The sequence below is a fragment of the Coenobita brevimanus genome, chromosome 4 (assembly GCF_032717465.1).
Source record: "Coenobita brevimanus isolate Jiangsu-jjx chromosome 4, ASM3271746v2, whole genome shotgun sequence".
Classification (NCBI taxonomy): domain Eukaryota; kingdom Metazoa; phylum Arthropoda; class Malacostraca; order Decapoda; family Coenobitidae; genus Coenobita; species Coenobita brevimanus.
Genome location: NC_136957.1, coordinates 9,716,846 through 9,730,842, shown reverse-complemented (window position 1 = coordinate 9,730,842; position 13,997 = coordinate 9,716,846). Strand labels below are relative to the sequence as shown.

The following is a 13,997-nucleotide window of genomic DNA, read 5'->3' as shown; positions in this document are numbered from 1 at the left end:
TTCATAATCGACAGAAACTAAGCACAGCGGATTAATGTATTATGTATTTTTCCTAGCTGATTAACTGTCTACAGCTGATCAGTAGCCGAATACCCACTTCTGAATCCTGCCTACTTACTAGGTTGGTTTTCTTCCAAATTTGTTATGATTCTGTTCATAAGGACTTTAGTCAATCAATAAATCAGTCAAGAAGGGGGAAATGCCACAGGGTGCATAGCCTCACCCTCTGACTCCACTCAGGCAGGTCCCTTTGAGCAACCCTTCAGGCAGCGACTCTTCCCCCCCTCTAAGTATCTCCCGACAGGAGTGATCGACCTGCTCCAGCCATGGGTTTTGTGGCCTTCCCCTTGGCCTCCTCCACCCTTGGTAACTCCTCCAGAGATCACCCTGTGAACAGGATCAGTCTCAGGAAAGTGGGCCACGTGCCCATATAGCTGGAGTTGGCTTTGATGTATAGGCATTGATTCAGTCACACAGAGTAGTCGCTCGTTACGCACCCAGTTGTGCCAGCAATATCCCATGATCCTGCGAAGACACTTAGTACCAGAGGAGTCAATTTGCCATGTCTAGTCACTGTTTAGTGTCCATGTTTCACAGCCATAAAACTAGACAGGAAGCACCAGCACCTTGAAGATATGAACTTTCGTCCTTCTGCACAGAAAAAAACAACAGCACCAAATACCCGAAATGAGTGAATCCATAACCCTGCAGGCCACACCAGTACGATGAGAGATCTCACTGTCTTATTTACTGTTGTTAGGTACCACACTACCAAGATAAATGAATCTTTCCAAGATTTCTATATACTCACCACATTCATGGACAGACTGAACTGCTTCATCCAACAAGCCACCAAATGCCAGGACCTTGGTCTTTGCCCAAGAGACCTTTCATCCCAATGGCTTCGCATTCTCATGAAATTCCTCAAGGGCACTCAGTAGTGTCTCCAGCGACTCCGCTAGGATAACTGCATCATCAGCAAAGGCAAGGTCAGTAACCCTGAAATTGACAGTTGATATCCCACAGTGACTTTGACTCACAGCCCAGTCCAGTACCGAATCCACGCATGTGTTGAAAAGTGTGGGGACAAGGACACATCTCTGTCTTACACCAGAACATACTGGGAAGAAGTCAGATGCTCCCACCCTCACACTTGGCAGCACTCTTAGTGTATGAGTACAAACCAGCAATTGGTTGGATAATCCCTGCGGGAATCCCACGAAGTCATAGTAGTTCCCATAGTACCTCCTGAATTACTGAGTCAAACACCTTGAGATCCACATAGACTGCTAGCAGACTTTGTCAAAACTCAAGACAGTGTTCCACAAGAGCTCGAAGATCTAGGACACGGTTAATAGTAGACTTCTTGGGCATGAATCCGGATTGCTCAGGCCTCTGAAACTTTACCAAATGGTCCCGAATAAGTATCACGTGAATGTGAGAGAGAACTTTGCCTGACACACTGAGAACTGTAATGCCACAGTATTTCCTACATTCATGCTGGCCTTCTTTTCCTTTTCAGACAGGGGTACCAAACTCACTGTCCAGTCAGGAGGAATGATACCAGTCTGCCAGGCAGCTTCTGTGGCTGATTGTAACTCCCTTATCATGGCTCTGCAACCAGCTTTCATCAATTCTGCTGGGATGTCACAAATACCAGCTGCTCTACCACCTTTCAACCTAGCTGCTACCTTCTTGATTTCATCTATAGAAGGCATGGCCTCATCAATTGGTGGGACAACAGTCAGTGGTTGTACACCAATGGACGGAAGCTCTCCACGGGGAGGTTCAGCCATACATAGCTGCTCAAAGTATTGTACTCAGCCCTACGAGCTTTATACTCACTTGCTACCAACACGAGCCATCCATCTGCTGTCCAGACAGAGTTAACCTGAGAGGTGGGTCTGGAAAGGAGCTTCTTCAGGGCTCGGTAGGAGGGTCGAAGGTCATTTGCATGAATATGGCCTTCCACCTCCTCAGCGATTTCCCTGACATACCTTTCCTTGTCCCTTCTCAGTGAAGCATGTGCCATTCGAGACAGAAGTCTGTGCTGTTCCTGATTAGCCAGTCTGGTAGCACGACTCTCCTCAGTTGTGGCCAGCATCTCCTGCAAGATGAATCCCCTCCTTGATCTCGGGCAGTCTCCAGTACACTCATCAACTGCTGCCAGGGTAGCATGCTTAAAGGCATCCCATCATTCAACAGGATCCTTAACAGTGCTGAGCATTTCAAACTAATTTGAGATTGCCACTGCATACTTATATGCACACTCCTTATCCCTGAGTTTCTTAAGATGGAACCTTTATTGGTGGCATCTTGAGAATCTCTCAGTTTTCATTTGTAGCCTTAGAGTAACATCAACAAGTCTATGATCAGTAGAAAAGAACTCTGCACTCCTGTAAACCCTGCAATTCCAACAAGTACTAATGCGAATGTGATCAATTTCCTTAGCAACCTCTCCGGTATTGGGATTCCAAGTCCAGCAGTGAAGATTTGGCCACTGGAACTAGAATCCAGCAATTCTTAACTTAAGGGATGATTTTGTGAAATCCAAAAGGCAAGAACTGATGGAATTCTAGGTTCCAGAGCAATAGTGACCTACAGAATCCCTGAAGCCCTCCTTGTCAATGCTGGTAACTGCATTAAAGGCACCCAAGACCAGTCTCTCCCTTTGCCACAGATACATAGTGCGTCTGGACTGTGATTGGCTGCTGCTGTGTGACATCATACAAGTGGGTTTTCTTGCTTCTCCACCATCTCTCTCTCTCTCTCTCTCTCTCTCTCTCTCTCTCTCTCTCTCTCTCTCTCTCTCTCTATGTTTTTGTATTGGTATGTGTGTGTGTGTGTGTGTGTGTGTGTGTGTGTGTGTGTGTGTGCTTATCTGTCTTCTTATCTGTCTGTATTCATCTGTCAGTCTGTCTGTCTCTGTTCATCTTGTCCTGTTTGTCTATAACTATATCTATCTACTATCTATTTATCTATCTGTATATCTAACAGATAGATAGACAGATAGGTTTAAAATCTATAAAGCAATCAGTCAGCTTCTGGTCTTGGCATAAACACTGTGTACATGTGAATGGAAATAATTAACACTTAGGTTGCAATTAACTTACGCAACGTCTTAGTTGTTAATGGAGAATAATTCTTAAATGCAGACAGTGTGAGGGAGTGATTAATCAAGGCAGCTCTGACTTCTTTATTTATTTATTTATTTATTTATTTATTTTATGTGTTCGACTCTTGGCATAGGATTCACAGCCTGCTCCCAAGGCCCAGTAGTCCTCCTACATATCATACACCTCTACATGTCACCACTTCGGCGGTAACACCCACCGTCCATATTGAATTCATGCTAGGGCTGTCTCATACAGGACTGGTGTGTTGGTATTAGCGGGGGGATTTTTGCAACATGTCGGCGGGTCTTATAATAGATTGATAAAGTCTGTTTTACATGAAATTCAAATCCTTAAACTGTCCCCTGCCCCAGCGAGGATTTGAACCTGTCGAATACAGAGGGATAAAAATGATCTTAAACCATCAGTGCAAGCGGTCATCCATACTGTAAAGCAGATCGTCAGGTAATGGCAATGGGAAAAAAGCAAAAATATCTTCATTGTGGTGAGTGGATTAAGAAAGGCAGGTGATCAACACAAGCCAGGGATGGGGTTAACAGACAAATTTATTGTCATTTCCCTTTCAGAATTACGATTTCTTCTGAATAAAGAAGAAAGGAGTGGGAGTACACAATCTTCCAATGTATCTGACGTTCATAAATAATTTTTGATTAGGAAAGAGAAGCAAGTGGATCGTCTGGGAGCTCTCATTTAATCACAGTGGGTCTTCCTTTATTGCGGGAATTCTAATCACACGGTTAATTACTCCTGCTGGGATAATTTGGACTCATATTTGGGGTAAGGATAAAAGGAAAACAGTATTATCACTTTAGCACATTCCATGTTCTCTTGAAGTAAGGAGATCAGTCGCAAGGCTTTATCATTAGAGAGATAGATATCACATAAATAACGTTAGTAGGCCCATATTCAGCCTTCCTTTTTTTGTATAATGAGTAGTACAGTACAAGACACCTTTTGAATATAAATTCTGGGTATTGAGGTTCGTACATCCCTATACCAATGCAAAGATGGGAGTTCCTAGCCATCCATTCCCATCCCAACAACATTTGCTGTTGAATAAACCCAGTCTCTCTGGCCGAGCAGATCCATCGACCACATTTAAGCAATCTTTCTCGCGAGCTGTCCCATGGAGTGAACCAATGTCAGTGAGACGCAGGGAAGAATGTGGAGGTTTGGTTCCAGGATGGACGCCACTTTTGTGTCTACCTAGAGTACAAGGGCACCATAGTAGGCTCCACATCGCCCCGATATTTGGAAATATGTTTACAACCCAACCCTGTAAATGGTTCCCTGGTGGACTCGAAACCATTATGCCTGTAACTCATTGTAGGAGAACTATAAAGAGAGGAGAGCAGTCACAGAAAAAGAATGATAAACGTGAAAGAAGAAGTATGTAGCACTACTCCAACAGTAGTAATACATGAATGCAAGTATTAGCGCGTGCGCGCACACACACACACACACACACACACACACACACACACACACACACACACACACACACACACACACACACATCTATCTGTCAATCAATCAATCAATCTATCTATCTGTCTATTTCTCTCTCTCTCTCTCTCTCTCTCTCTCTCCTTATCTATCTATCTATCTATCTATCTATACGGTATATATATATATATATATATATATATATATATATATATATATATATGTTAGGACTCCATATTATATTTACAAATCATACTAGATAGATAGATAAATAGACAGATAGACAGCTCTATGCGAGCCTGGGAATGGGAAATGATCTTGCAAGTTACACTGACGAAAAGCTGACGACAGATTAGGAAGTAGCCAGTCAGGAGATGATGCAGTTAGTTTGTCAGCGATACACCAGGTGAACACACATACACACATACTCACACACAGGCTTCTAGAACTTTCCAACCACAGGGAACACACGTGATACGACTCCTGTTTCACCAGAATTTAGGAAAGAGAGCTCAGAAGGAGAGAGGCCATAGAAGCGGCAGGGAGTGGGAAGAAAGGCTTAGCAACTTGGAAGAGAGAGAGAGAGAGAGAGAGAGAGAGAGATAGGGAGACAGCTAGTGGGACTCTACTTTATACTTCGCTCTGTGTGAGAGACTTGTTAATATTTCCAAGACAAATAAAAATAGTCCCATACTATTCTTTACCTCTCCTTGTCATTGAATGACAAATGGGAAAGAAGATTATCTACTTACAAAGCTACTCAAGTATAACAACCGCTCGTCCACAAGTCTAATATATATAACTTCTCTACAAGTAACTACAAGTCTTTTTATGACATTTGGTGGCAGCGAACGTATACGAACCTCGTCTATGAATCAACAGTGAATTCCTACAAATTATCAAGATTGAAAACAAAAAAATACCTCTCACAACCAACAACTCAACCAGTTCCTGACAGTATTCTCTAAAACCAGCCCCTCCGTCTCCCCTATCATCACGCTGATGTAGAGGTGAAGAGGTCACAGGACGCCTTGCAAGTAGTTTAACAAAGTACTGATACAAACAATCTTGAAATTTCTATGATGAACCACCGAACTACAACCATCTACAATCAACTACAAGTAACAACTCTACGAGTCATCTGTATAATCTTCTACACGCACCTACAAGTAGCGGCAGTCTTCATCCCACAACGAGTAAATCACAATAGAAAAGGACTGAGAAAACATCGACAAAGAAAAACAAAACAAACAAACAAAGAATGAGACACGACTCATAACTCACAACTACCAGACCTCACCGTCCTCTCTCTGCTACATCCACCCAACCTCCACCGCTGACGCAGGAGTGAAGAGGTCAAGACGACGATGCAAATACCAAGTCCATATTCACAACTCATTTTACTCACTCGTCTTCACTCAAGTTACTCATCGCTACTCATTCACTCACCACAGCTACCAGTGTGGGAAGTCGACGTCATCATGCGTGCTTGCTGAAAAGACGCCACGTCACTAACACCATTCCCACCAGGGAAAAAATTAGTGAGTTACATAGTTACTTCATTTATACAATACACAGTGATAGACAATAAGCTTCTGCACAAACATATAAAACGTGCTGTATAGTTACAGCTTAAATACACATACTTCAGTTATCTGCATAACTCAAACACTAAATAATCACCAACAATAAATATTCTACACTGTATATATTCACTCATTTATTATAACATTTATTTACTACCAACGAGTGTTACCATTTATACCTACATAAAATACGTGTTTCATATATACAGCTATACATTATTATATATACAAAGTGATAAAGAAAATATACGATCACAGTTACTCAGTGAGCGATTAAAAGAACTGTATTAAACATTTATTAATTAAAGCTACCTAGTGGAAACATATAAATTAAATTATAAGGAAAACCAGAAAAAAAAAAAAATGGCCAACACAAATGACGTTAGCAAGAGTGAACATCTTCACCACAATCGTGAAGACAATGACTTCCACACAGTGCTGACACATATATTGCCCACGATAGGTACAAGTGAACAACAAGTCAGTGTATATAGTTAATACTGCATATAGTGTATATATTTTTTATATAAAATAACAAAATATGGGACTATATAATATCATTTTCAGTAATATCTGTGCAATATAAACTAAACATTAAAAAAGGATCCCTAGGAAATTAGCCAGCAATTATGCAACCATGAACAACACAGAAAAAGCGTAGACAAACGAAGAAAAACAAACTATAGAAAATCAATACATACCAAAAAAGAAAAAGAAAAAGAAAAAGTAAGAAAGAAAAAAGAGAGAAATAGAGTAAGATCACATAACAAACAAATGAAAATAAGTGTAAGTGTTACTACATATGCCAAAATACCACATAAACTACAAACAAAAAAGCAAATTGTTGTCTCCACAAGCAAGTGGCATGGCATATCATCACTATCATCGACCGCAGCATGACCGGATTCATATGTCAGGACTGCAATTATTACAATTATGTAACGACAAACAATTGGATTATGTTACACTTGCTACAATTATGTAACTACAAACAATATATACCATTTATGTAACAGTTGCATTAACAAGATGTAACTCTTATGTAACTTTAACTACAATTATGTAACTACAAACGATATATAACAATTATGTAACGACAAACGATTGCATTATGTTACACTTGCTACAATTATGTAACTACAAACAATATATACCATTTATGTAACAGTAGCATTAACAAGATATAACTATTATGTAACTTTAACTGCAATTATGTAACTACAAACGATATGTAACAATTATGTAACGACAAACGATTGCATTATGTTACACTTGCTACAATTATGTAACTACAAACAATATGTACCATTTATGTAACAGTTCCATTAACAAGATGTAACTTTTATGTAACTTTAACTACAATTATGTAACTACAAACGATATGTAACAATTATGTAACGACAAACGATTGCATTATGTTACGCTTTGCCAATTATGTAACAGTTGCATTAACAAGATGTAACTTTTATGTAACTTTAACTACAATTATAAGGCCAAGACTCTTATGTAACAGTTGCATTAACAAAATGTAACTGTTAGGACTCCATATTATATTTACAAATCATAATAGATAGATAGATAAATAGATAGATAGAGAGACAGATAGAAGCAAGAAGTCAGATGATGAGAAGGTACTGTGTCTGCAAGAATCGAGCAATGCTAAACATGCTTACACACTCTTAACTCAAGGAATGCTTTATAGGCACACGACAGCGCCTAGTGACCATACACACACATACACACATATTCACACACAGGCTTCTAGAACTTTCCAATCACAGGGAACACACGTGATACGACTTCTGCTACACCAGAATTTAGGAAAGAGAGCTCAGAAGGAAGCTAGCCATAGAACAGACAGGTCGCAGGGAGAAGGGCTTAGCAACTTGAGAGAGAGACAGAGAGAGCGAGACAGGGAGATAGCTCCTGAGACTCTACTTTATATTTCGCTCTGTGTGAGAGACTTGTTAATATTTCCAAGACAAATAAAAATAGTTCCATACTATTCTTTACCTCTCCTTGTCATTGAATGACAAATGGGAAAGAATATTATCTACTTACAAAGCTACTCAAGTATAACAACCGCTCGTCCACAAGTCTAATATATATATAACTTCTCTACAAGTAACTACAAAGTCTTTTTATGACATTTGGTGGCAGCGGTGGGATGTTTATTACTCCATATTATATTTACAGATCATAATAGATAGATAGATAAATAGATAGATAGAGAGACAAATAGAAGCAAGAAGTCAGATGATGAGATGGTACTGTGTCTGCAAGAATCGAGCAATGCTAAACATGCTTACACACTCTTAACTCAAGAAATGCTTTATAGGCACACGACAGCACTTAGTGACCATACACACACATGCACACATACTCACACACAGGCTTCTAGAACTTTCCAATCACAGGGAACACACGTGATACGACTTTTGCTACACCAGAATTTAGGAAAGAGAGCTCAGAAGGAAGCTAGCCATAGAACAGACAGGTCGCAGGGAGAAGGGCTTAGCAACTTGAGAGAGAGACAGAGAGAGCGAGACAGGGAGATAGCTCCCGTGACTCTACTTTATACTTCGCTCTGTGTGAGAGACTTGTTAATATTTCCAAGACAAATAAAAATAGTTCCATACTATTCTTTACCTCTCCTTGTCATTGAATGACAAATGGGAAAGAATATTATCTACTTACAAAGCTACTCAAGTATAACAACCGCTCGTCCACAAGTCTAATATATATATAACTTCTCACCAAGGAATTACAAAGTCCTTTTCTATGACATTTGGTAGCAGCGAAAAGAACGAACCTTGTCTACGAATCAACAGTGAATTCCTACAAAATATCAAGATTGAAAACAAGAATACCTCTCACAACCAACAACTCACAAATAGCTCCTGACAGTATTCTCTCCAACCAGCCCCCTCCGTCTCCCCGATCATCACGCTGATGTAGAGGTGAAGAGGTCACAGGACGCCTTGCAAGTAGTTTAACAATATATTGATACAAACAATCGTGCAACTTCTACGACGAACCAGCGAACTACAACCATCTACAATCAACTACAAGCAACAACTCTACGAGTCGTCTGTATAATCTTCTACACGCACCTACAAGTAGCGGCAGTCTTCATCCTACGACGAGGAAATCACAAGAGAAAAGGACAGAGAAAACATCGACAAAGAAAAAACAAACAAACAAACGAAGAATGAGACACGACTCATACCTCATAACAACCAGACCTCACCGTCCTCTCTCTGCTACATCCACCCAACCTCCACCGCTCACGCAGGAGTGAAGAGGTCAAGACGACGAAGCAAATACCAAGTCCATATTCACAACTCATCTTACTCACTCGTCTACACTCAAGTTACTCATCGCTACTCATTCACTCACCACAGCTACCAGTGTGGGAAGTCGACGTCATCATGCGTGCTTGCTGAAAAGACGCAACGTCAGTCAACACACCACCTGCACCACCACTCACACCATTTCCACCACGGTAAAAATTAGTGAGTTACATAGTTACTTCATTTATACAATACACAGTGATAGACAATAAGCTTCTGCACAAACATATAAAACGTGCTGTATAGTTACAGCTTAAATACACATACTTACTTCAGTTATCTGCATAACTCAAACACTAAATAATCACCAACAATAAATATTCTACACTGTATATATTCATTCATTTATTATAACATTTATTTACTACCAACGAGTGTTACCATTTACAGTATACCTACATAAAATACGTGTTTCATACATACAGCTATACATTATTATATATACAAAGTGATAAAGAAAATATACCATCACAGTTACTCAGTGAGCGATTAAAAGAACTGTATTAAACATTTATTAATTAAAGCTACCTAGTGGAAACCTTTAAATTAAGTTACAAGGTAAACTAGAGAAAAAAAATGGCCAACACAAATGATGTTAGCAAGAGTGAACATCTTCAACGCAATCGTGAAGACAATGATTTCCACACAGTGCTGACACACATATTACCCACGATGGGTACAAGTGAACAACAAGTCAGTGTATATAGTTAATACTGTATATATGTATATATATTTTTTTATATAAAATAACAAAATATGAGACTATATAATATCATTTTCAATAATATCTGTGCAATATAAACTAAACTTTAAAAAAGTATCCCAAGGAAATTAGCCAGTAATTATGCAACCATGAACAACATAGAAAAAGCGTACACAAGCGAAGAAAAACAAACTATAGAAAATCAATACATGCAAAAAAAAAAAAAAAAAGGAAAAGAAAGAAAGAAAAAGTAAAAAAGAAAAACGAGAGAAATAGAGTAAGATCACATAACAAACAAATGAAAATAAGTGTAAGTGTTACTGCATATGTCAAAATACCACATAAACTCCTTCTATAAGTGAAGCAAAAAAATTGTTGTCTCCACAAGCAAGTGGCATGGCACATCATCACATGAACTCCTTCTATAAGTGAAACAAAAAGCAGATTGTTGTCTCCACGAGCCAGTGGCATGTCACATCATCACTATGATCGACCGCAGCATGACCGGATTCATATGTCAGGACTGCAATTATTACAATTATGTAACGACAAACGATTGCATTATGTTACACTTATTACAATTATGTAACTACAAACGATATGTAACAATTATGTAACGACAAATGATTGCATTATGTTACAATTGCTACAAGTATGTAACTACAAACAATATGTACCATTTATGTAACAGTTGCATTAACAAGATGTAACTTTTATGTAACTTTAACTACAATTATGTAACTACAAACGATATGTAACAATTACGTAACGGCAAACGATTGCATTATGTTACACTTGCTACAATTATGTAACTACAAACAATATGTACCATTTATGTAACAGTTGCATTAACAAGATGTAACTTTTATGTAACTTTAACTACAATTATGTAACTACAAACAATATGTAAGAATTATGTAACGACAAACGATTGCTTTATGTTACACTTTGCCAATTAACAGTTGCATTAACAAGATGTAACTTTTATGTAACTTTAACTACAGTTATAAGCCAAGACACTTATGTAACAGTTGCATTAACAAAATGTAACTACAATTATAAGGCCAACACAATTATGCATTACCTCAATATTTTGTAACAATTCATAAAATGTTACAATTATGTATTACCACAATGTTAGTACAATATTATAAGTCATACAACTATAGCACAATTCTGTATTACCAGTATCATCATACAAGTTAGGTGAAATATTAGACATTACTAAAGTGATAACTCAATATGTAATGTATAACCTAGCAGTATTACCATTGCACAATTATATGCGTACGTCTGTTGTACATGCACGTCTTACAAAGTGTTATACAACAACCATTGCATTTATTCAAATATGTATACAACTTGTTTAAAATGTAATATTACTGGAGAATTGCTATTTACTATGAATGTTATATGTATACAATATTATAATCAATATTATATACTAATAGATTAGCATATGTCAATGATGATTGCTGTCGGAGGACCTCCAGTGACGTGTACCGAGCATATGTTAGGACTCCATATTATATTTACAAATCATAATAGATAGACAAATAAATAGATAGATAGAGAGACAGATAGAAGCAAGAAGTCAGATGATGAGAAGGTACTGTGTCTGCAAGAATCGAGCAATGCTAAACATGCTTACACACTCTTAACTCAAGGAATGCTTTATAGGCACACGACAGCGCCTAGTGACCATACACACACATACACACATACACACAGGCTTCTAGAACTTTCCAATCACAGGGAACACACGTGATACGACTTCTGCTACACCAGAATTTAGGAAAGAGAGCTCAGAAGGAAGTTAGCCATAGAACAGACAGGTCGCAGGGAGAAGGGCTTAGCAACTTGAGAGAGAGACAGAGAGAGCGAGACAGGGAGATAGCTCCTGGGACTCTACTTTATACTTCGCTCTGTGTGACAGACTTGTTAATATTTCCAAGACAAATAAAAATAGTTCCATACTATTCTTTACCTCTCCTTGTCATTGAATGACAAATGGGAAAGAAGATTTTCTACTTACAAAGCTACTCAAGTATAACAACCGCTCGTCCACAAGTCTAATATATATATAACTTCTCTACAAGTAACTACAAAGTCTTTTGATGACATAACTAAAATTATAAGGCCAACACAATTATGCATTACCACAATATTTTGTAACAATTCATAAAATGTTACAATTATGTATTACCACAATGCTACTACAATGTTATAAGTCATACAACTATACCACAATTCTGTATTACCAGTATCATCATACAAGTTAGGTGAAATATTAGACATTACTAAAGGAATAACTCAATATGTAATGTGTAACCTAGCAGTATTGCCATTGCACAATTATATGCTTACGTCTGTTGTACATGCACGTCTTACAAAGTGTCATACAACAACCATTGCATTTATTCAAATATGTATACAACTTGTTTAAAATGTAATATTATTGAATCATTGCAATTTACTGTGAATATTATATGTATACAATATTATAATCAATATTATGTACTAATAGATTAGCATATGTCAATGATAATTGCTGTTGGAGGACCTCCAGTGGCGTGTACCGAGCATATGTTAGGACTCCCTATTATATTTACAAATCATACTAGATAGATAGATAAATAGACAGATAGACAGCTCTATGCGAGCCTGGGAATGGGAAATGATCTTGCAAGTTACACTGAGGAAAAGCTGACGACAGATTAGGAAATAGCCAGTCAGGAGATGATGCAGTTAGTTTGTCAGCGATACACCAGGTGAACACACATACACACATACTCACACACAGGCTTCTAGAACTTTCCAACCACAGGGAACACACGTATTACGACTCCTGTTTCACCAGAATTTAGGAAAGAGAGCTCAGAAGGAGAGAGGCCATAGAAGCGGCAGGGAGTGGGGAGAAAGGCTTAGCAACTTGGAAGAGAGAGAGAGAGAGAGAGAGAGAGAGAGAGAGATAGGGAGATAGCTAGCGGGACTCTACTTTATACTTCGCTCTATGTGAGAGACTTGTTAATATTTCCAAGACAAATAAAAATAGTCCCATACTATTCTTTACCTCTCCTTGTCATTGAATGACAAATGGGAAAGAAGATTATCTACTTACAAAGCTACTCAAGTATAACAACCGCTCGTCCACAAGTCTAATATATATAACTTCTCTACAAGTAACTACAAAGTCTCTTTTTATGACATATATATATATATATATATATATATATATATATATATATATATATATATATATATATATATATATATATATATATACCTAGGCTGCTTCCCTCAAATATATACTGTATATGTGTGTGTGTGTGTGTGTGTGTGTGTGTGTGTGTGTGTGTGTGTGTGTGTGTGTGTGTGTCTCCCCTTCCTCGTCTTTCGTTGCTGTTTACTTACCCTCGTTTCTCATCCCACCTCACTGCTGTCTCCCTCATCATGCTCCCTCATTATCTTCCTTTCGCTCTCATTTTCCCCCTTTTCGCTTTCCTTGCTTGTCAAATGATTACTTGTTTTTCTTCCTTTTTGGTTCGTGTTCTTGTTCTTCTTGTTCATCTTTGTTTTTTCGTTTTCTCTTCTTCATTTGACCCTTTCCCCATTTTCTTTGTGTGTGTGTGTGTGTATGCGTGTGTGTGTGTGTGTGTGTGTGTGTGTGTGTGTGTGTGTGTGTGTGTGTGTGTGTGTGTGTGTGTGTGTGTGTGTGTGTGTGTGTGTGTGTGTGTGTGTGTGTGTCTGTCTGTCTGTCTGTCTGTCTGTCTGT

General features: G+C 38.4%; 1 protein-coding gene across 1 annotated transcript; it reads right to left on the bottom strand.

The window, feature by feature from the left end:
- Window positions 1-890: 890 nt before the first annotated feature.
- LOC145395826 (uncharacterized) lies at window positions 891-1,796 on the bottom strand. Its single transcript, XM_080269359.1, has 2 exons — window positions 1,542-1,796; window positions 891-1,205 (listed from the first exon to the last, which is right to left on the bottom strand). Exons 1-2 carry the CDS (start codon window positions 1,794-1,796, stop codon window positions 891-893), a joined length of 570 nt encoding a protein of 189 aa, XP_080125485.1.
- Window positions 1,797-13,997: the final 12,201 nt, after the last annotated feature.